General features: G+C 37.3%; 1 protein-coding gene across 1 annotated transcript in view; it reads left to right on the top strand.

Annotated features, from left to right (window-relative positions):
• FAT1 (FAT atypical cadherin 1) overlaps window positions 1–25,364 on the top strand; it is a 137,731-nt gene that overhangs the window by 35,071 nt on the left and 77,296 nt on the right. The window contains exon 2 of the mRNA XM_006882264.1: window positions 20,289–20,603. Within this exon, the coding sequence (XP_006882326.1) occupies window positions 20,289–20,603 (315 nt within the window). The remainder of the gene's footprint in view (window positions 1–20,288; window positions 20,604–25,364) is intronic.

Here is a 25,364-nt window from a genome sequence, read left to right as displayed (position 1 = left end):
AGTCATGCTCAAGTCCATTGTGATAGTCACCATGTCAAATCTATCTCATTGAAGGTCTTGCTGCTTTTTGCTGATGTTCTACTTTGCCAAGCATATCTTTTTCTAAGGGCTTGACAACATGCCCAGAGAGTGTGTGAAACAAAGTTTCACCATCTTTGTCTTTAAGGAACACTCTGATTGATATCCTCCAAAACAGATTGGTTTGTTCTTTAGCCATTCCACGGTGTATTGAATATTCTTTGCCATTACCGTAATTCAGAGGCATCAATTCTTCTTAGGTTTTCTCTGTTCATTGTTCCAACTTTGTCATGCCTATGAAGCAATTGAAAATACCATTGCTTGGATTAGGCACATGTTAGTCTTTAAATGCGTATCTTTGTTCTTTATCACTTTAAAGAAATCCTTGACAGATTTGTCCAGTCAACTCATTGAATTCTTGACTGCTGCTACAACTTTAGTCTTTTGTCCATCCGTTTGTATGTTGCTTCTTGGACCAGTTGTGAGGATTTTTGTTTTATTGATATTGTGAGGTAATCCATATTGAAGACATTGACTTTTGTAATACATGCTTCAAATCTACTTCATTTTCAGCATCCATGTTTTTGTTACCTGTGTCATACAGGTTTTTGAAGAATATTCCTTCCTTGAATCCTAATACCACATTCTTATTCATATAGTCCAGCTTCTTGAGTTACTATGTTGTTGCTTCATTTTATTAATGACTGGAGTATTAAGAAGGAAATTGCTTTTTAATGAAATATTTAATAAACTACTGAAAAACAACTTTGCTGTCACTAGAGCTTATTAAAAATAGTCAATATAAGGACTGTAAATGTAATATATAAGATTTATTTTAATTTGCCACAAATTTCTTTGTTCAAATTTTTTTTACTGAATTGAAAACCAATTTATATTGTAAATTTTCACTAAAATCACAAAATAAACCCCAATCAATATACCAAAGCCTTGTCTGCTATATTTTATTTTTCTTTTTTTTGTTATTAATTTTAATGAAAGTTTACAGAGACTTTGGATTTCCATTCATTCACTGTTGCACTTTTCTCCCTGTCCACCCCTCCACCCAGTTTGCTCGTCTCTTTGAAAAGTAAAAGAAAAATTCTTTCATTGTTACACAATCCCTCCCCCTAAGTTCACTCCACTATGCAGCATTCGTTCTGGACTCCTGTCATGACAATAATTACTTACCATATATCCCTTTTAAACAGTTCTCTCCCTCATCTGTTTCAATGCAGTATGCATAATTTGTCCCATCTTTCTCAGTCTTACCTCAGCCCCAATGTCAGTCCCATTTTACAACAGTGGCACTATGCAGTATTTGTCCTTCCGTGACAGAGATATTTCACTCAGCATAATATCCTCCAGGATCACCCATTTTGAATAATATTTCATGAGTTTCTTGTTTTTCAATGCAGCATAGTATTCCATTGTGTGAATATACCACTGCTTCTCTATCCATTCATTTGTTGATGGGCACCTAGGCTGTTTCCAACTCTTTGCTATTGTGAACAAAGCCGCGATAAACACGGGTGTGCATATATCTGCTTGGTTGTAAGTTATGGTCTCTTTGGGGTATATTCCCACTAGTGGAATTGCTGGGTCAAATGGTATTTCTATTTGCAGCTTTTTGAGAAAGTGCCATACTGCCTTCCATAATGGTTGTACCATTTTGCACTCCCACCAACAGGGAATACAGGTTCCAGTTTCTCTACAACCTCACCAACATTTGTTGCTTGCTGTTCTGTTAAATTTTGCTATTCTTACTGGGGTAAGATGATATCTCATAGTTGTTTTTATTTTCATTTCTCTTAGAGCTAGGGATTTTGAACACTTCTTCATGTGTTTATTTGCCATCTGAATGTCTTTTTTGGTGAAGTGTCTCTTCATATCCTGTGTCCATTTTTCAATTAGGTTGTTTACCTTTATCTTGTTGTGGTGTTCAAGTATTTTATAAATTCTAGATATAAGTCCCTTGTCTGACATGTCATTACCAAATATTTTTCCCAGTCTGTGGCTTCCTATCCTAGGCACCAAAAAAGTAAATGAAGTTTTAAAAATTTCCTCTACCTGGTGGTTCACTTCACATTGGACACCTTTCCTTTTACAGAATCTGAGTTACTACTGAATCTTAGGTCTTATTTTAAGAGACATAGTCACACTTTTATGCACTTATACCTTTTTTAAATACTGCCTAAACAAATTGTGGAAAAAGGAGAGCTTGCTTTTTTACCAGTCTTGTGCATTCTAGGACTCCGGAGACAACTGTCTCTTTTGGAAAGAGCTCTATTTATACAGTGATGAGAGTAATACTTAACCGTAGCAGGAGGAATCTTATTCCATTCCTTTTTTAGCAAGGGAGTGCTTCAAGGAGTTTGGCATGAGGCTTAGTCATTTCAACTGACATTTTAATCATTGAATAGTGCCTTGTCTTCATGCTAGAACATACTTTGCAATACAAATGCTTCAGGCAGTTGTTACTCAGCTTATGGAAACCTGTAAGTCACTCTCTCTAACTTTTAAAGATTACTTTTATATTTCTGGAATTTCTGACCTTCTGTTGATTGATACACTTTAGATTTAACTGTTGATTTGTGTGGATTTAAAAAATATTTTTAATGCAAAGAATAGTTTGTCCCTTCCTGGGAAACTTGAATATAATTACACCAAGAAGAAAATAAAATTCCCTTTGACCCTCTGCTCTACTATTTTTTATTATAATTTTCTTCCTTTTCCCCTCCATACAAAATAGAATTATATCATGATGTAGATTTCCAAGATCAGCTATTTATCCATTGGATCATGTAACTCAGATCATGTAATTCATAACTTAAGAAAGGATTTTTTCAGCTTTTATGTAACAGATACTTGTAAAACAAATACAGATAAATTATTAAAGTAACTGAATCAACATATTGTAGCTACTCTTGAGAAGAATGGAAATCCTAGAACACTTAGTTGTGCTTATGGAAAAACCCTTCCTTGCACCAGTAGCAGTTGTGAGAACAGAGCAAGGAGACACTTGCCTGGTTGAAAAGGCTCAGGAAAGGAGTGCCTCAGGGATGCATACTGTCCCCATACCTTTTCAGTTTAAATGTAGAACAGATCATTCAGGAGGCTGGACTTCATGAGAAGGCATGTGGCATCAGGATTGGAGGAAGACTTAGCAACAACTTGCGTTATACAGATGAAACAAGCTTGCTTCCTGGGCGTTTGCTGAAGAAGATCAAGGAATTAAGGACTGTAGTCTTCAAGATGGATTGAAGTTCTACCTCAGTAAGACAAAAGATTCTCTCCTGTTGGGCCAATTGGCTGCACCATGATAGATGGAGGATAATTACTAGTTTGTTACTAGATTGAGATTGTTACTAGTTTCAACTTGCTTGGCTCTACAATCCACACTCTTGGCACCAGCAATCAAGAAATTAAATGATGAATTGTTTTGGGGAAGACTGCTTTCAAGAACCCCTCCGAAGTGCGAAAGGGCAATGATATCAGTTTGGAAACTCAGGTGCACTTATTTCAGGTCATAGTCTTCACAGTTACTTGGTATGCATCGAAGAGCTGGACATTGACTAGGATTGACAGAAGAAGAATTGATGTCTTTTAGTGGTGCTGGAGAAGAGTATTGAACATACTGTGGACTACCAAGAGAACAGACAGATTTATCCTGGAGAGGGTGAAACCAGACTACTTACTCCTTTGAGGCAAGGATTTTGAGGCTCCATCCCACATACTTTGGGCATGTGACCAGGAGGGATTGAGGGATGGTCCCTGCAAAAGGACATCAAACTTGGAAGGGTGGAGAACAGTGCAGGAGAGGAAGACCTTGGAGAGATGGATTGACACAGTAACCAGGGTAATGGGAGTAGATGTGTTGGAGACAGTGAGACTGACTCAGGGTAGAGCAGAGTTCAGAGCTATTGTACATAGGGTCACTGAGTCACAGGCATCTCGATGGCCCATAACAACAACAATTGTTGTTGCCCCTTCTTACCTGTTGAGAAAACTAGGTACCTTTTCTTTTCTCTCCTCACTGCTCCAGGGGGTAGGTTATTTAACTAGCTTTCTCATAAGACTGTGTTATATTCTACATCATTTAACACCTTGTGTCACGTTTGGCACATGATATTAAAAAAAAAAACACCAAACTCAGACCCACTGCGTTAAGTTTGTTAAGAGTCATGAGTATCTTCTATCTGGTTTTCAAGGCTATACATCTTTAAGACTGTTGATCTTTCTTTTGAAGAGCAGGTGGGGGATTCAGACTGATGGTATTTTGGTTGCCAGCCCCACATGTAACTTACCATGCCCACCAGGACTTCTTTCTTAGTGGGTGGATTAATAAAGATAAAAATCAACAATGTCAGATTTCAAATGTCATTTCTAAAAAGATCCAGCCACTGTTACAGAATTAAATTACTGTTATGAAGATGATATGTGATATAGGTAAACACAGCATGTTAATAGATTTTAAAGAACTTTTCAAGACCATAAAAAAAGTCATTAAAATTTCTTCTGCAAATAGGTATAATCCTCTGAATATCTGTTTTTATCTCACACAAGACTTTAAGATTTAGGGCTTTGAAAATCTGACTCAGTATTTTAAGGTTAATAACAATTCATATTTCATTTAGGACATCTGACAATGATACTCAGTATTTATATAACTGTATAACTAGCATGTTTTTTCCAATACACATTTATATTATAGTTAAGTATAAACATTTAGAACAGTGCTGAATTGCTGCATGTCTTTGTTTATTTTTTTCTCCATATTTTTATTCTAAATGGGCCCAGTCATATGGATTCTTGGAAATTTGCACCTGAATATAATTGGCCCTTTTTAGTTGGGTTTATACTTTAAGTCTTAGATTCCTGTCTATGGGAAAGTGCTGGGAAACTTTTTGGGTTTTGTCTACTATTGGTGATGGATTTGTGAAGGACATCTGCATAGGCATAGAGGAGAAGCAGCCATGGTTTGAGAGTCCAGTATGAGTTTTAATTCACAGCTCTGTCATCCCAAAGGAATAGGAGAAGCAGAAGACGACAGCCTGGTGCCTGTGAGTGTTGACTGTGGAGTTGTCTTCCACATTTGGACTATGCCTTATATACTACTAACAGTAACTGGGAAGCTACTGTACTTCACTTTTGAAGCTTTAAACACATTATTAAAGTAAAATGCTTAGATGAGTACCTGGTAAAAGATTAGATTAATAAGTTAGTTCTGTTTTGATAATTGACTTTTTCAGTCTCTCTCATTGCCATTGAGGCATTGCTGCAGCCTCATAGCGGACCCTCTGTCAGGTTTTCAGAGGCTCTAAATTGCAGAGGAGGAGATTGCCCATCTTTCTCCTGTGGAGCCGCTGGTGATTTGAACCACCAGAGAGGGTGCCCTTTTGGGGTTAGCAGTGCAGCTACCAAAGGATTAAGCCACTAGAGTACATATGGGTGCCTTTGTTCAGTGATTTTTATTCACCTGTAAGCCTCTACAATGGGGAAAGACCACCCAGTTTACATAATTGTTTGGATTAGAGAGTATACCATATGTGAAGTGTTTGCTAAGATCAGGGGAAAGTATAGCTTCTAAAATACAGCAAACATCTAGAAATACTACTATTGATATATAAACTATGCATGAGATTTTAATGTCTTAGAGGTAGTCTTGTTAGGTGGTTTTATCCAAGTAGTAGATATTCAAGTGATACTTTTGTTAATCAGGGAAGATCCTTTTAGAGAGCTTTCCCATGAAAGCTTTCATTAACAGTATTAATGATTCTGACATGAGATCAGAAGTTCGAGAAATTTTTCAACAAAGCATGAAAACATGGTTTAGTAGAGCTTGCCCTGGGAATGCCTTTACAAAGCTAAATAAATCCCTGGGTTAGAAACATGATGCTTAAAATCTGATTATGAACTTAATTAATAGAAGATTTCAAGTAAAAAAGTTTTCTAGCTAATTTTAAAGTTAATCAATTAATTTTAACTGATTGGGGGAATTGATATATAATCTGATAAAAATAATTTAGATAGGCAAGCTAAACAATGACTATATAGTTTTGACAGTTGCTATTTTAAATACTTTCCATTTAGTCATTAACCTGTTATGACCTGACTGGACAATATGGAAAATTTTCTAGGCTTAAAACTATGTAAGTAGTTCCTGATATAAATATTTTTAAAAAGTAAATTAATGAGGCTGTTAGAAAATACTTCTGCAGGCAGCTTTGGGGTTAACAGTTATTGGACTGGCAACTCCTGTTACCCTTTGATGTTATGTAAATATACCTTCACTTTGAAAAGATTGAAGCAGTCACCTTCACTTGTTGCACATACAGATTTTAAATCCTTGAAAAGGCTTTGAGCCTTTTCTTGCACTGGTAGATTTGAACTACTGACCTTATGGTTACCAGCACAACGTGTGATGCACTTGCACCACCAGTGCTGCTTTTTTTTCTTGCCCCTAAAGGAGGCTAAATAAGAACTGTCTATACTTTTTACAACTTACCTATAAGTTTGACTTAAAGTTAAAACTTAAAAATGAATCTGGTTTTCAACTTGGGACTCCCTGTACTCAAATGAAATAGAGGTAATATTTAAAGGACAATGTTTACTAAATATAGAAGGGAAAATAATTTAAAAAAGGTTCTAACAAAACCTTTAAAGGACCACTGACACTTTTCTTTATTAATGTTGTATACATAAACATGGCTTAAAATCCACTGGTATATAGAAATTTACAAATTTTAATAAAGCTAATTTTTGTTTATTGCACCCAACATCATATGCTTATTCTAAATCTTTTTCCTTTGCACATATTATTGTTTGTTTTGTTGAAACAAAAGTAAACAGAACCAAGACCATTCTATGTATATTTAATGCAGATTGATATTTTGCACTCACATGACACTATGTCGCTGACATTTTCCAATACAGTTAACACACACACACACACACACACACACACACACTCACTCACACTCACTCTTCTTTCTCTTTCAGTGTCCTCCTTCTTAACACACACACAAACCCAACCCACATAAAACCTTTCTCATTTGTACCATAATACAGTAAACCAGCTTCCTTTAATAGAAAGTGCTTTAATGTCTTAATAGCACAGAAAAACAAGATTGAGTTGTTCTTTTTTTAATTCCTTTTAGCGTTAGATACTCTGCCTAGAGTGTTGGTAAAACAACAAAATACTTTTTTTTCTCTGTGTGGTCAGTACATTTTACATTCCACGGAAGCCAGAATGTTTTTTTTTCTGGTAGAATTGCAGGTTATGGACAGTTGCCTCTCTTGCTTCTCTCCAATTATAGGATAGCCCAGAGACTCAAAGACTTTATCGCATAGTTGTCTGGAGCCAGACTCTCTGGGATTGAATTCCAGCCCCACCACTAACAAGCTGTGTTACTTTGAGCAAGTTGTTTATATTGTCTTAGTTTCCCCATCTGTGAAATTGTTATTGAGCTAGTCCTGACTCATAGTGACGGCCTATGTAAAAGGCTGAAATATTGCTGAATTCTTCACCGCCTTCACAATCTTTATAAGTTTGAGGCTGTTGTCAAAGCCACTGTGTCATCAGGCACTTTTGTTGAGTATTACTTATTTTCAGCCCTCTACCAAGCATAATTTCTTTTTCTAGGGATTTGTTCCTCCTGATAACCTGTCTAAAATACGTGAGAGAGATGAAGTTTTGCTATCTTCACTTTCAGAAGCATTCTGGTGCTTCTTTCCCACACTGAAAACTGAAAAATGCTACTCTTGAGTCTCCTTCTCATAGCGATCCTATAGGACAGAGTAGAATAGTCTCCACGTAGGGTTACCTGGGCTGAAAATCTGTTAGAAGAACCAGCTACCTCATCTTTCTCTTACGAAGCAGCAGGGGATGGGGGGGGTGATCTGCAGGCTTTTTTTAAAAAGCTATCAGCTCAGTACTTAGCCTTGTGTACCACCAGGTCATCTTCTATGATAGATCCACAATTTTCTTACTTATTGTTGAGTAAGAATCCACTTAGACACCGCAAGTTACACAAGAGGATATTTTGCATTTTTTTTGCTGTGGAGCAGCTGGTGGATTCAAACTGCATGCGTTTGGGTTGGCAATACAACTCCTTACCACTAAGCCACCAGAGCTCATTATAACTTTCCAGAATTGCTGTGAGGAGTAAATGAGTTAATATATGATAAGTGCTTAAAATAATGGCATATTAAGAATAGTTGCTCTGTTTTGTTAATATACACTAGAGTTGGAACTGACTAATATCTGACCCTTGAACACGGGTTTTCAGAGGCAGTAAATCCCATGGGAGGAGAGTGCCCATCTTTCTTCTGGGAGCCAACTGGTGGATTCGAACTATTACCATTGTCATCATTATTATTTCACTGAGTTTGCTCTCTTCTTTGGTTATAAATTGGTTCTTACAAAAAAAAATACTTAGGGCAAGTAACTGGTTTTTAGAGACTGGATCATGTAATGGAGTACAGTGATTTTAAGTTGTTGAAATAGAAATTATACAACCTGATTACTGTAATTTTAGCTGTAAGAAGGCTGGGAGATTTCTCTTGAACTGTACAGCCTACTGTGTAGCTATGAAAGATATGTCTTAGTTGACTTAACTTTATTTCTGATTTGGAAAAGCATGGAATAGAAACTTTATGAATTTTTTTTTTAGCAATTAGCAGTGCACTTTTATCTATATACATATGAGTTGTTGTTGTTGGTGTTGTTATGTGCTGTCGAGTCACGTACAACAGCCCTAAACTATGCTCTGTCCTGTGCCAATTGCACTGTCTCAGATACACCTATCCCAATTACCCTAGTCACTGAATCAATCCACCTCATAGAGGGTCTTCCCCTTCTGTGCTGTCTCTCCACCCTACCAAATATGCCTCCCTAGAACATGTCCATAGTGTATGCTAGACGAAACCTCAGAATCCTTGCCTCCAAGGAGCCTCCCGGTTTAATCCTCTCCAGGATGAATCTGTTTGTTTTCTTGGCAGTCCATGGTACCCTCAATACTCTTCTCCAGCACACAGCTCAAGAGCTTCAATTCTCCTTTTAATCCTCCCTAGTCATTGTCCAACTTTCTGATGCATAACAAGTGATTGCAAAGACCATGGACTGTATCAGACGCACATTAGTCTCCAAAGAGACACCATTGCTCTTCAGAACTTTGGAAAAGGTCCCTAACAGCAGACTTTCCCATTTCAGTGTACTGCCTTTTAATTTCCTGGCTACTGGTGCCAAGAGTGTTGACTGTGGAGCCAAGCAAACTAAAGCTGTGAACAATCTCGACTTTCTACTTATATCTATGAAACCCTATACATATGAGTAGAAAGTCTTAATTTTAAAGTACTCAAATTTATTTATATTCTTACTTGGAAAAATAAACCATTAAATAAGACTGAATTTTCTTTGTTTTATTACCAACATCAGCGAGATAAATGATAGCAATATCCTGTACATTTTAGATAAAAGGAAGTATAAAATTTTTCTTAATATGGAAAGCATGTTTTCTTTTTATTACCTAAGTGAACTGGATAGCCATTTGAGAATCTTAAATGCTTTTAACTTAGCAGACTCTTCTTTTTTGTTTCTTTTTCTTCTCTTATAAAGATTTAACAACTCTGTAACTTTACCAGTTATGACAGAAGCAAGCAGGGTCGTCTAAATATTTTCTAACATAGAAAATTTCTTCTACACACCCATTAGAATAATCTCACAGTATCATCAAGCTTTTGTGACTAACAGCTTTATAGTCTAAATCTGGTATTTTAAAAAGGGGGTTTTGGTGATATAGGGAACTCTGGTGGCCTAACGGGTAAGAGCTGTGCTGCCAAACTAATGGCAGCTAGTTCAAATCCACTAGCTGCCCCATCAGAAAAAGACATTCTCCTGTATGCTTTACAGACTCTGAAACCCAACTGGGGAGTCACCTATAAGTTGGTTCTGACTCGAGCAATTACTTTGGTGTATTAGTTGTTGGAATGGATGGAAAACCTCGTAAGCAGTTCCTTACTTCATCTCTACCTTGCATGCGAACTTCCGAGTTGTAAAACAACCCAGTGGTAGATGGAATTTGCTCCAGGACTTAAGAACCATAAATGACATAGCTGAGCCTCTACATCTTGTGGTTCCTAACCTCTACACTATAATAGACAAAGTGCTAGTCTATAGGCCTTTTATTGTAAGAACCACCTTCCCTCTGTAACTTGATTTGTGCCACTATTAGAACCTCTACTTGGAATAATACTGCTTTTTAATTTTTGACTCATGTACTTTTAACTTGTTAGTTAAATTTGTCTTCTAGGCTGCAACACTTCCATGATACATCTTCAAGGATATGAACATGTACGGCTAAGCACAATTGATAACAGTGCATCTAAATTCCAAAATCAATCTCCATAATAGTCTATGTGTTTCCTACTGCCAAAGGGGCCCTTTAGAGTAGTGAGAGAAGATCTTCACCCTGAAACCTACAGCGTCCCTTTTCAGCAGGAAGTAGCTAAAAGAATACCCCATCCCCTTTTCCTTATGAATCAGGGTGAAGTCTCTCTTAGGGAGGAGTGATAGGGAATGGCAAAGGACACAATGACAGAATAATCAGAACTGGCTTTGACAAGCACTGTGGCAATTGGACAATTAAAACAGACATTGGGGGGGAAGAAGAACTAACTGGGGAGGAGGGTAGAGAAAACAGTGCGACAATGAATGAATGAAGACCCAAAATTTCTGTAAATATTCATTAAAACTAATAAAATTTAATAATAATAAAAAGTTATGCTGCTAATCAAAAGGGCACACACTCTTTGGTAACTTGGTAGTTTGAATCTTGGAGAAAGATGTTCCATTTCCTCTCATGCAGTGTGCATCTTCAAACCTGTGAGTTGGTTCTGACTCAGTGACAGAGCTCTCAGTGAGCTCTTGAATCTGAGATAAAAGCAAGTGAATGTTAAAAGACCCTTGTTATCCCTTAAGAATAGAAATTGATATTTTTTCAGTGCTGTGGACAGTGTGTATATATATATGTGTATGTATGTATATATACTTATATATAATATATATATTAAATGCATTCACAGAATAATGCTGCTGATAGTACAGAGTGCCCCCTTACCTAGTTTTCCCTAGTAGTATTTTCTTCCATAAATGTGATCCATTTTTGTTAGAGCTAGTGAATGGATACTGATTACTTTATGCTCCTGTTACCGCTGATAGTTTTTTGACTTCCTGTTTTTAGGGACCGTCTTGTAGATTTCTTTTGCTAATAAATGAATTTATTAAATTCCTACTATTTAACAAGAAAGCTCTGGTAACTTAGTGGTGAGGAGTTGCTTTGCCCAAAGGCAGGTGGTTTAAATCTACCAGGTACTCCATAGTAAAAGATGAGCAGTCTCCTGCCCTGTGATTTACAGCCCCTGAAGACCCTCCGGAGGGTCAGCTCTGAATCACTTCCAGTTCATAACACATAAAAACATTAAAATTTTACCAAGTCCATAAAAATAAAAACAGAACACCAAAACCCTGCTTTCCAAGAGTTTATATTTGGTGGAAAGTTCAGTTCGATTTTAAATTTAATATGAAGGAAAAATGTAGCAGACCAATAATTAATATAACAATCCTAAGAATTTGGATTGCCCTCTACAATTAACTGAAAAATGTGACTTGAGTATTTCATAACTACAGATTTTTATTACCTCTTGCCTTTATTTTTCTTTTGGAAAAACATTTCCTTCTAAAACAGTTTGTTGGTTTATGATGAGGAAAATGTGGAATTAGACAAAAAAAATAAACAGACTCCTACTGTCCATAGGGAAAATGTCACATATTAAATGTTATTTTTCAGACCCCTGCTTGACAAAAGCAGCTTTTTATACAATTGTTGCTTGGAGCTTGAGTAGAGAAAACGATTTTCTGTGTTAACTATATGTATGCACACACACATTAGGTGCCATCAAGTCGACTACAGTTCATAGTGAAATTATTAACAATAGATCTGAACCTTGTCGCATCTTGCTATCCAGATTTCTTCCATATTTCAAGTCCATTATTATAGTCACTGTGTTAGTCCATCTTGAGGGTTGTCCTTTCTTTTTCTGAACCTCCACCTTTCCAGGAGGAAATGTCCTTTTCCAAGGACTGACACTTTCCTGACAACAAGCCCAAAGTATGTGAGATAAAATTCCACTATCCTTGCCTCTAACACCCTGGTTACACTTCCTCCAAGCATAGATTATTTGGTATTCTATCTAACTCCTCAGGCATTGATTCTTCAGTCATCTTTATTCATTTTCCAACTTTCAGTTGCATAGGAACAATTGAAATGAGTATTACTTTTCTCAGGTACGCTTTAGTCTCTAAACTGACATCTTTGCTCTTTAGCACTTTGGAGAAGTCCCTGACAGAACATTTTCTCAGTGCAACATGCCTTTTGATTTCTTAACACTGCTGTTAACCATGTGGATGTTGATTATGGCACCAAGTAAAATGCAGTTGACAACATCAGTCATCTCTTCATCTATCATGATGCTTTCTGTTGACCCATTGGTGAGGATTTTAGTTTTCGTAGTGTTGAGATGTAACCCACATTGAAGGCTGTAGCTTTTGCTCTTTTGAAGCAAATGTTTCAAGTCGTCTTCACTTTCAGCAAGCAAGCTGTGTCATCTGCATAACAGGTTGTTGATGAATCTTCTTCACTCATAATGTCACACTCTTCTTTATCTTAAAGTCCAACTTCTCAAATGCTGTGCTCAGCATACATGTTGAGTAGGTATGGAGAGAGGATAAAACCCTGATGCATACTTCCTGATTTTAAACTCTGCATTACTTCTTTCTTCTGTTCAAAGAGTAGCTTTTTCATTTTTGTGTAAGTTTTACACGAATACAGTTTAGTGTTCTGGTATTTACATTCTTCTCAGTGTTAGCCATAATAACCCCTCATAACATAGTTTCCTTGGAAACCTTGGCATTAGAGACTTTATTAAGCAGCCCAAAACAAAAGCACACTGCTCTTAAATCTGCTCTCCTGATGACCTTGGAGTAGGGACAGAACCACCCTACAGGGTATCCAAGCCTTGAAATGGCTATAGAAGTTGACTGCCATATCTTTGTCCTACAAGATAATTGGATGATTTGGACCATTGACTTTTCATTTAGCAGCTGATAGCTTAACCGCACCATAAGGGCTCATTCTGTGAAAGTTCAAACCAATGCATTACCTGTTGAGTTCATTAGATTCTGAGTAGATTTAGTTTTGATGCCTCACAACCTTCCCTTGGACTTTAGAAGTTCTAAATATTTTTAGAGACAGACTGCCCACCTTCTCCTTCCCTCCCCCACAGTAACAGCAGTAGATTGAAACAACCTCCTTTTTAGGTAGTAGCTCAACATAGTGTGCATTAAGACACCAGGGGCCTTGGAAAGGGGCACATACCTAGTAATTAGGAAAAATAGAAACATTCCTGGGGAGGGGGTGTGGAGAAGCTATTCTGTGGCCATGGAAATTTGACTCTGTAGGATTACTTTGGCAGGTATTATAGGGTACATTAACAGTTTTGCCTTAATAATTAACTGTTGAATGCATCATGCTTTACCTGTTTCAGTTGGATTTATCAGCCATCTGGAAGAAGGGTGGTAGGAATTATTCTTGGAAACCTTGTACTTAATTTTCCATCATTCATTTGAGTAATGAGTACTGTACCCTATGCCTTTTGATTAAATGGGCTGTGAGGGGACTGTATCAATTCTTGTTTAAATGAGCATTAATGAATCCTAGACATTTTCTGCCACCTGTATTTTCAACTACAAGAGTTAGACCAATCACATTGTATGCACAGCTCTTCCCCACCTCCCTTCAGTTTCTTCTGTTTGCACATTTAAAATCAGTTTCCATAGTGACATCTGGTGGTGGTTTTTTACATCCTGGAGAATATGATTGGAATGATAAATATTTTTGTTTAATAGCTCCATATTTCTGCCTTCTTTTTCAAATGTTTTAGCTTATTAATAATAACCTTTTCTGGTATTACCTTTATTCTCAAGGTTGAAGACTAAACAATTACCCTTGTAGTTCTTGATTAAAGTGACAGAATGAGTCCTGTAACCCTATTGGGTGATACTTGTAACAAACTTGCCTTTGCTTGACTTTAGTGCTCAAAATGTTATAGAATCACTGCAGTTCCACTGCCTAGCTTTACTTTACTGTTCAAACCTTGTACTATGAAAACACTCATTTTTATACTTTCCTTTTCAGTGGCTTTTCCTGCATGGCTTTGAGAATATTTTTTTTCCATGGCTAGGCAGAATTCTATGGCAGGTATTGACTGCTTACTTTCTATCTTGAACTTAGAAGCAGTCTTACTTGCATACCATAACTGAAAACATAGGAAATAGAAAAAAAGAGGGTAAAATGGCTAAAAAAGTGGAGAGCTGAGAGACAGGAAGCTTTCATTTTCTCTGTATGACAGAGTGGAAATCATAGAGGAAGGGGTTATATATGGATGCAGAGATGTACTGGAAAAATGTGGTATTTTGGATAAGTTTTAGAGACGCAGTTGCAAAAAAACCACAGTACTCTAAAAAAAGTCTTTAGGTAGTTTTTCTATCTGGAACCAATTGGCAGTATCAGGATGGATGGTGAAGAGATTGAAATTGTTAACAACTTTAGGTCTGCTTGGCTCCACGGTCAACCCTCTTGGCACCAGTAGCCAGGAAATCTGAAAACGTATTGCGATGGTAAAGTCTGCTGTTAGGGGAGACCAAGGTGTGTCTGTCTGATACAGGCTATGGTCTTTGCAATCACTTGTTACGCATCAGAGAGTTGGACAGTGACTAGGGAGGATAGAAGGAGAATTGATGCTTCTGAGCTGTGGTGCTGGGGAAGAGTATTGAATGTACCATGGACTTTCAAGAAAACAAACGATTCATCCTGGAGAGGGTTAAACCAGGCTGCTCCTTGGAGGCAAGGATTCTGAGGCTTCGTCTGACGTACTTTGGACATGTTGTAAGGAGGGACAGGTCCTTGGAGAGGGACATTATGCTTGGGAGGGTGGAGGGACGGCGTAGGAGGGGAAGACCCTCTATGAGGTGGATTGATTCAGTGACTGGGGTAATCAGGATGGGTGTGTTGAAGCAGTGTGATTGGCACAGGATAGAGCAGTGTTTAGGGCTGTTGTACATAGGATCTCTATGAGTCGCAGGCGATTCGACGGCACATAACAACAATTCCAGAAATGACTTTATCATTCATGCAAACAAGTAATTATTGAGATTTGTTCATAAGTGTTTATTCATTTATAGAAATGGGAATGCGATAGAATTTGGTAATTAATGAAGTAAGTTGTTTCATATCTGTGATCTCTCGAAGAAGCTCTGGTGACCAGATGGCTAAGGAGTTGTGCTGCCAACCCAAAGGCAGGTGGTTTGAATCTCCCAGCTGCTTCTCAGGAGAAAAATGGACATTATCCCATGCAATTTCCAGCCTCTGAAAACCTGCTAGAAAATCAGTTAGTGCCAATTTAGTTAAAGAAGAAATTCACCTAAGATGCTGTTTGTGGTTTAGGGAAGGACTTGCAAGAGAAGCATGGCAAAATGTAGGACTAGGAATGTAGAGTGACTGAGAGTGAATGTTTCTTGTCAGAATTTTAGTTAGTTGGTATGTTGGTTCTCTCAGACTCTAGAACTCTTTCAAAGAATATTTTTAATTCCAGTGGGTCTCTGATTAAAGAGGTTATCTCTTGATTGTAAGCTGTACATGTTTAGCTTTCTCAAGTTACAGAAATCACATTTATCATCTTAAAGGTACAGCCACACCGCTTTGTGTTAATAAACGTCCCCAGACTACAGTTTTTTATTTCAAAATTTCTGATGCTGAACCTGCCCTTTCTCTCCGTATTATCTAGGCCATTTCCGGGCCTTTCCTAAGCCTTTGGTGTCTGCTATTCCTAGATGCAGGATTGGAAGCTTGAGAGATTTCGACCTCGTGAAGGAGCGCTTTATGTGTCAGAAGGATCTGTCATGTGCCTGTGGCTGAACTGTTGAGTAGAAAAACAGAAAACAAAATTATCTTGCACATCAGGTTTCCCCCCATGCATTTGATACTTAATACAGCGGTTGTTTGCATTGAGAATAGGGCTTTGGTGCTGTACCTTGAACCTCTGTGATGAAACAGAACTTTCAGGTCTCCATATTCCTTCATAGTCTTCATATTTTCTATATATTCCTTTGAATGTGGGGAGACCCCTTAATTGCAGTGATTGGAAAAGCCTTTGTAGACTCTCATCCTTGATAATAGCTGTACAGTGATCCCCAGAGTCCCCTAGACACTCTGGAGTGAGTATTGTGGGTCTTGATGAGAGTTTAGCCTTTGGGAGAAAATTCTGAGCTCTGGATTCGGATTGTGTTTAATTTGGATTCTAACACATTCTGAGTGTTTATGGGGCTGCTTCTTAGTTTTTCTAAGGCTTGGACAACTTAATTTGTTTGTCTAATCTTTCATTTGCTCATCTGTAAAATGGAAATTAAAATCATGTAAAGCATTTACCAGAATATCTATTATAAACACTTGTTAAGTGATATTATTATGAATTTGAACATTCGTGTTCTCTGTAGAAAAATTATTTAGTATGTCCTCCGTTTTCTTTGAGAAGGGAAAATTTATTTTGTGGTATCAAGACACTACTAGATAATTCTAATTTTTTTTAAAAAGGTATTAAAAAATAGCAAAGATACCAAAAGATACCAAAGCATAAAATGTCTTAGTAGTTATTGTACGGTATTATAAAAATAGATAGTTCAAGAATTAATAAATATGACTATCTAGGCATTAGACCCAGGGATATTTACTAATTTTGTTGCTAATTACTGCAGTGTTAGGTTGCTCTCATACTCAGTGCCACATTCTAGTTGTTTCCTTCCAGCATCATTTGTGACTCTGAAACACCCCCTCTTAACTGTGGTTAGGCCAATTGCCAGATTGATTTGGAGCGAGGGGCAGTTCCAAACAGAATTCTGCCCATAATTATACCCTATGGGCTAGACACTTAGCAGTTTCTGTAATTTGTTGGTAAAAAATACGGAAAGGGGTGGAAAGCTTTTTTGATCTGACTGTGATACCATAATGTATTTGAATTTTTTTTTTTCCCTTTCCACTATGGGACTCTTCTTGTTAACGATTGTCGAGTTGCCCCAGGCCAACCCTGGTCACTCCATTGACTCCATGCACAATGTCAGCAGCTGATTTTTGAAAGTAGACTGCTATAACTTTTTTCCACTCTTAGTCTGAAGTACTGCTGAAACTTGTTCAGTATCATAGCAACACACAGTTCTCTTCTGGCAGATGCGCAGTGGGAATACTGAGGTACTTTGGCCAGGTATTAAACACAGGTCTGTCTCCCTGATGGAATGTGAGCATTTTACCACAGAACCATCACTGTTTTCATTCACTCTTAAGATTAAAGAAGCTTCCTAGTCTAAGTGAAAATATTTAATCCTTCTGATGCTGATGTGATCTACTATAAAAAGAATAAGAGAAATAGGAGATTTGACTTGTCTTTTCGAAGTTACAGCATAGTTTGGTTTCCTCCTTTTATTAGTCTAACAGCAGGATTGACAAGGAACTTTGCTGACACCAAAGCCACAGGTTTACAATGTTTTCATCTCTGGCTTTGCTGCTTGCAATGAGTCTGAGAAAGTTCTTTATCTCTTATAACCTAAGTTTCTCACCATGGAGTGGGGATATTATCACCACATGTGTAGGCAGGCTAGATGCAAATATTAAATAAGGTTATCTACCTGAGATAGTTACTCCAGTGCCTGGCTTATCATAAAGAACGATTTATATCTGTAATTGTCATTGTTACTAAAATGCCTGTAAATCAAATGACAGTAAAACAATTTTTAAGAAGTGGGGACTGCAGCATGAATTATTTGAGGATTAGAAAGCGAGCAAGAGAATCGAATTATAAAAAGCTTCTGTAATTGTAATCTTGAAGTTTCCTAATAATACTTCTTCTGTCAAATGAATTATATTACATTTGAATGAGGTGGCAGAGTACATGAAGATTATGTGTTCATATAACATCGAACTCTTGTAGAAGAAACAACAGTTTGCTATTCACTGACCAACTTTGTGTCAGCAGTTTATGGGGTGATATTAAAGAGACACTGGACAAGGATTTTCCCATAGTTACTGCTGGCACTGTAATTTTTTCTTTTAAATTTTTTTTTTTTTTTTGAGACTAATGGCATAATTTTACTAAAGCACTTTACTGATTTTGCAAGCCGATTAAGTATGCTTCAGTTATGTTTGTGCCAGAGAAAAAGGGAAATATTTTGAGTTTATTTGGCAGTTAACTGCTGTCTAAAGAGACTAGTTTGCTCCTTCTTATAAAAAGAATTTGGAAGCTTCAATCAACGTTTTCAGAAATCATGTTCTATGTCCATTTTCATAGTTCAGTAAGAATTGGTCAAGCAATAGTAAGTAATTATAATACTTCTGATTAGCAAATAAACATTCATTTTATCCTCTATTTTACTTTTTTAAATTTAGTTGTGTTCTTGTTACAATGTACTACTGTTGAATGTATACCGACTGGACTCATCGCTGACCCTGCAGTGTTTGCAGGGGCTTTGAATTACACGAGATTGGCCTTTCTCTTGCAGAGCAGCTGGTGGATTTGAACTGCTTATTTGTGAATAATCTTTTTTGGGCAGTATTAGGTAGGATTGACGAATATCCAAAAAGAGAGTTTTTCTGATACTAATAACAACTTTAAAGAAGGAGCTCTGTTGACCCAAAGATGGTGACTTTCTAATGTTTCCAGTCCACCAGTGGCCCCACTGGTGGGAGAAAGACATACACTCTCCTCCTGTGCACTTTGACAGCCTCTGATAACCCGCTAGAAGACCAACAATAAGTAAAATCTGATCCTATGGCATTTAGTGAGTTTTGTTAAAGAAGTATTTCACCACAGATAATATTCAGAAAAATACAGATTTATTTTTGGTTCAGTTAAATACTGTTTAATTGCAGAATGTTTGTTCTATTTTCCCACAGTGTTTTGCATTGAATAAGAAAATGTAATTCTAAAGTTGTAGAATATCCAAAGTTCAGCCTGGATCACGTTGAACCTTATAAGTATTATTAATGAATGATTGTAGATTAATCTGTTAATCCAGATTGATTAATCCATTGGAGGAGCATATAGAAGTACCTTTGGGGAGACAAAGAGCAAAATTATAACTTTGAATAAAAAGAATTTGCCTAGGAGAAATTGATATTTCTACTGTTAACCTCTGAGTTTAGTTTCTATCCCTATAAAATAAAATTATAATATGCTTTTGATGAAATGACCAGCTAACAGAACAAATTCAATACAGATACAAAAATTAGAATTATACTTTGACATCTTATAAAAAATTTCTTAGTGTTGTTAGTACTAGGAATCATGCAGTTGTCAAACCAGCCCATAGCTCACCCTTCTGTGGTTTTTCAGGGGCATTAAATCTCACAGGAGTTGATTTACTCCTCTTTCTTCTGAGGAACAGCTGGTGGGTTTGAACCATGTGTCTTTGCGTTGGCAACATAATTCCTAATTGTTCATTTTATTCAAAATTGTTACTGGGTTGACACTTTCTCAGAATGATTTTTAATTGCTATTGAAATCTTGGTACCAGCAGTCAGGAAATCAAAAAGCGTATTGCGATGGGAAAGTCTGCCGTTAGGGACCTCTCAAAGGTACTCAGGAGCAACAGTGTCTCTCTGGAGACTAAGGTGCGCCTGATACAGGTCATGGTATTTGCAATCGCTTGTTATGCATGAGAGAGTTGGACAATGACTAGGGAGGACAGAAGGAGAGTGGATGCTTTTGAGCTGTGGTGCTGGAGAAGGGTACTGAATGTACCCTGGACTGCCAGGAAAACAAACAGATTCATCTTGGAGAGGATTAAACCAAGCTGCTCCTTGGAGGCAAGGATTCTGGGGCTTCGTCTGACATACTTTGGACATGTTGCCAGGAGGGACGGGTCCTTGGACAGGGAAATCATGCTTGGGAGGGTGGAGGGACAGCGCAGGAGGGGAAGACCCTCTATGAGATGGATTGATTCGGTGACTGGGGTAATAGGGATGGGTGTGTCAGAGGCGGTGCGGTTGGCGCAGGATAGAGCAGGGTTTAGAGCTGTTGTGCATAGGGTCGCTATGAGTCGGAAACGACTCGATGGCACATAACAACAATAACAACATTGAAATGTTTTGTGTTTTCTTTCTCTCCAGGTGTCATAGAAACCTCAGATCGACTGGACCGTGAGTTGACCTCTCATTACTGGCTTACAGTCTATGCAACTGACCAGGGTGTTGTGCCTCTTTCATCATTTATTGAGGTCTACATAGAGGTTGAAGATGTCAATGACAATGCCCCGCAGACATCAGAGCCTATTTATTATCCTGAAGTAATGGAAAATTCTCCCAAGGATGTATCTGTGGTTCAGATTGAGGCATTTGATCCTGATTCAAGCTCAGATGACAAGCTGATATACAAAATTACAAGTGGAAATCCACAAGGATTTTTTTTTATAAATCCCAAAACAGGTAGGTGTATGAAATATTGATGCATACACTTTACTGATGCGGCAAAAAGTAATTACCATAATTTTCTTTACTTTTGATGTATTTTTTTCCCCCTTTTCCTATTATCCAAAATAAACCTTTTTTTTTTTCCGGTGGAATTTTAGTCCAGTTTATATTTCACTAAAAAAACCTTTTAATGACTGTATTTAATTAATGGAATTCCATTTTCAAATTAAAAAACAACTACAGGCATAGCTTGCTTTATTGTGTCTCATTTTATTATGGTTTAGAGATACATTAAAAAAAATGGAAGTGCCAGCCTTGAATCAAGTAGATATACTTGCACTGTTTTTCTGATAATACCTGCTCACTTCATATCTCTATATTACATTTCACAGTATTGTAAACTTCTCCCCTAATGCTCTTGCACACTTAATAGACTATTGAATAGTAGAAATATAACTTTTACTTTTACATGTGCTGAGAAACCAGAAAGTTTGTGTAGGGTTCATTTTATTGTTATCATCTGAATCCAGTGTTTCACAGTGTCTGGTATAACTTGAGTAATAAATGATTTAGTAATATGTCTTAAATTTGCTACTGATATATCTGAACTGATTGAGTGATAAATCTTGGCATAACTTTACATCTAGTAGGTTTTTGGGGGTAAAATAGTAAATTTTTAAATAATTTACAGTAGTTTGCAATGTTGGTTTTTCTACAGAGCAGTGGTAACATCTCTGCAAGCAGTAAGGCATTGAAATGAAACCTTTTCAAACTGAGTAATTTTCTTGATCTTTCCAAAGATATCAAGTGTTTTTCTTCTTCTTTGTAAGTGTCTGTGACTCACTTCTTCTGATTAGATGGTTACTCTTTTCTAGGATTGACTTCTGGTCTTTATATCTGGTAATGAATTCTATCTACTTTTAAGGAAAAAAAAATCTTTTGTATTTACTACAAAAAGAATGGTAACCATTTGTGTTGGTGGCAGTGATGGTTCAGTAATAAATGCCTCACCTTCTGTGAGGGAAACCGAGGTTTGATTCTTACCCAGTGTAATTCACGGAAGCCACCCCCTTGTCAGTGGAGGTGTGCTGCCATCATCTTGAATGGGTTTCAGCAGAGCTTCCAAATGAATGTGACTTAAGAGGAAAGACCTGGTAATCTACTTCTGAGAATTAGCCAATGAAACTCTAAATCCCACTGGCCTGATCTGAAACCGGTTATGGGGTTGGTACAGAACCAGCCTTTGCTTCCTTTCATTATACACAGAATCACCATGACTCAGTCTTGAACAACTGGACAGCATGATTTGTTTAGGAAAACTATAGTTTTGTGCAATGAAACATCACATGTAGAGTATCATAGACTTACTTCTTGATGAGAATGGAAATAAGAATTACCATATGACAGTTTACCTGTACGAAGATAATACTCAGATAATAACTGAGCTTGGACTCAGATATTTTGCAACTACTTAACACCTGTTGACAGAGGCAAAAAAACCCTAACAACTTTATAGATTAGTTTTATTAGGTAATCTATATACCTCTGTCCCTTTTTTTTAAAAAAAAATTTTCTAATTTTAATGAACATTTATAGAGATTTTGGATTTCCATTCATTCATTGTTGCACTTTTTTCTCTATACCCCCTCCCCCATTTGCTCCTCTCTTTGAAACTCTGTCCCTTTTTTTAAGGAAGACCTCGTGTCACTGTGTCGTACATATGAGGCTGCTGATGGAAAGGTCAGAGGTTAAGCCACCGGCTGCCCCACAGGAGAAACATGAGGCAGTCGGCTTCTGTAAAGACTGACAGCCTGAAAGTCCAGGGGTCAGTTCTGCTCTATGGTTCTGTCTGTAGGGTCACCATGAGTTGGAATAAAGTTGATGATAATGGGTTTGGCTTTGATTTTTACCTCATTTTTAAGGAGCCCTGGTAATGCAATGGTTAAGCACTTGGCTTGCTAACCAAAAGGTTGTAATGCAGCCCAACAACATCTCTGTGGGCCAGAGAGGTAGCATTTCTGCTTCTGTTAAGGTTTACAGCCCTGGAAACCCTAAGAGACACTTCTGCCCCTCCCTGTAGGATTTTTCTTCTCAGAACTGAACCCATGACACTGTGGGCTTGTTGGTTGTTATTTTATCTTCTTTTTTGTGTATGTGTCTTTTCTCATTCTAGATGTTGCTTCATTTACTGAGTTGTCTCTGACATTCCAAGGAGGCATCTTCTGCTTCCTTTTTCAGCCTGTATTGTTGCTCTCCTTTTTTGTACCATTTTTTTAATGATAATTTTTGATGAACATGATGATTTTTACAAGCATTTTGTAATGTGGACTGACATTTGAGTTTAAGGGTTGTACCCAGTGCTCACACAAACATCTTGATAAAGATTTATGTATGTATGCATGTCATGATTTGACAATAAAAATGATGTTAGAATGTAATTTTTTTCAAAACCTAATGTCAGCATGTATCAGCATTTATATAGACTCCCTTTCTTGACAGTTAAAAGTAATCATAAGTTCAAGATTTATTTTGAATTTATTTTGGTGATAGGGTGCAGGAGGACTTGGAACTTTATCAGAAGGACCAAAATTAATTCGAAAAGAATATACACAATTTGAAATTACTTACTCTTCGCAGTGAAGTTGGAAAGTACTCATAGCCGACCCTCTATTTTGAATTTCCAAGGCTGTAAATCAGAGGAGATTTCCTAATTTTGTCTTATGATGCATTTGGTGGATTTGAACCCCTAGAGAGGCATGACCTTTGGGTTAGCAGCACAATTCCCTACAGACGATGCCACCAGAAACCCCTGATTTTTTGGCACAAAAAATTGTAAAATGATTAATAAAAGATATTTTCACAATCGAGTTACATACTGAAGTTTTTTACTGAATAAGATGTTAAAGGAAAATTTAGTTGCGTTACTGTTTTTACTGAACAGGATGTTAAAAGAAAGAGAAATAAACCTAAGAGTAGACACCAAACCTGTTGGTATGGATTTGATTCCAGCTCCTGGCAACCTTAGTTATATAAGAGTTGGGCTGTACTCAGTTGTTACTAGGTGTCATTGGATACAGATAAAATGAGTTTTCTCTTCAACCATTCTTACACATAGGAGTCACAATACCTGTGTTGTAACCATCTTTTCCATCTGCCTCTCTTTTATTCTCATTTCCATTTATCCTTTTATCCTACCATTTCGGCCTTCTGAACTTTAATTCCTAGACAGATTGTGCCCTTTTGATTTTGTATGCATGATTGTTCTGAGGAGTAAGTTTCTCCTTGGTGGCATTGCCCACTTTTTAGTCCTATCTGCTCCTTACTGAAAGTTGAGCCACACAGGTTAGTTAGTCCAGTCTCAGGTACCTATGGGCAATAATTCTACCAGTCTCTGCCAAACCAGTTCGTCTGCCCTTGTTATATGGTTTTGCGTTTTCTTCCACATATTTTGTCCATTCTCTCATGGACTTTGTTACAGTGATCTCTTCGAGTGGTCAGCAGTGGTAGCTGGGCATCATTTAGGTCTTCTGGTCTCAGGATTATGGAAGTTAAGGTGTAAGTGGTCTCTCACTTCTTTCGTCTAATTGTTTTTATACATGGCTACATAGAAGTTTTTAAGTTGCTGGTTACTACTCAGGAAAGTAGGATGTAGAACATTGTCTTTTTGTACTATGTGATGTCAGCTGCCTTTTGTTTCTCCTAAAAGCTGAGACCCTAGGACCAAGAACTCATTCTTTCAGATTATTGAATTAGGATATTTGCATAACTTTGCTCCCTATTGACTCTACTATATATGAGTAGATATCAGATAATCAGATAATGTAAATGTAGAAATATTTGTACAGATACTTCCTGTCAAACCTGTGTGTGGTCATGGTTAGAGCCCCTTTTGACTCACCTCTCTGTCTGTGTGTGGTCTGTCTACCCACATGTGCACTTAGGGATTGATGCAATGAAATGTATTACTGATAATGCAGGATTGTATACATAGTAGTAATTGCCATTGTTGATTGTATCCCTTGTGAACCACTTCATCCATCTCTTGATAAGGTTTTCTTGATTATAAACAGATTATCAAGCTTTTTCCCCCCCAAACACTGCCAGTTGACTTTGAACTACCAACCTATAGTTTTGTATTTTGGTGGTTGTTTTTTTTTAACCTACTGATTTTTAGTAGTTGAATGTAAATGAATTGTGCCACCCTAGGAACCTTAGAAAGTTATGTAAAACATATAAGGTATATAATTGTCATCTGTGTAAAAAAATAGTTTAAAGAATTTAGAAGAATTCAGAGTCAAGAAACAATTTACGTAGGTGAAAAATCCCAGAGTTTGAGGAGAGAGAGAAATCTAGGAGGAAAAGCCTTCCAAGTGGTGATGTAAGAATGTACATCTTTTTGTTTAGATTTGTTTATGAAGAAACAGGTGAGCAAGCAATCAGTGCCTTTATGAATATCTGAGCAAACTACGTCTGGGTTTAAGGCTTCCTTGAGGAGAAAAAAAGGAAAGATTGAGGAGACTTAAGTCTGTGGGGTAGAGATGTTGCGGGGAGCCTTGAAACCTTGGTTATCCCCAGGGCCTCTGAGATGATGATATCATGCTATGGTCTTATATTTTGCTGTGGAAACCTGATTTATGAGATATTGCCACTCCCTTTTAAGTCTTTTGTCTGACAACTCTTAAAGGATGTTTCTAAACTCTTCCTTCAGTGAGAATAAATCCCTTCCAGGAGTCCTTGCACTAGCTCCCAAAACACCTGCGTGAAAAGCCCAGGCAT

The sequence above is a fragment of the Elephantulus edwardii genome, unplaced genomic scaffold (genome assembly GCF_000299155.1).
Source record: "Elephantulus edwardii isolate Elephantulus edwardi_28Jun2011 unplaced genomic scaffold, EleEdw1.0 scaffold00018, whole genome shotgun sequence".
NCBI lineage: Eukaryota > Metazoa > Chordata > Mammalia > Macroscelidea > Macroscelididae > Elephantulus > Elephantulus edwardii.
The sequence above is the reverse complement of the archived record's forward strand: the minus strand, read 5'-3'. Positions and strand labels throughout refer to the sequence as shown.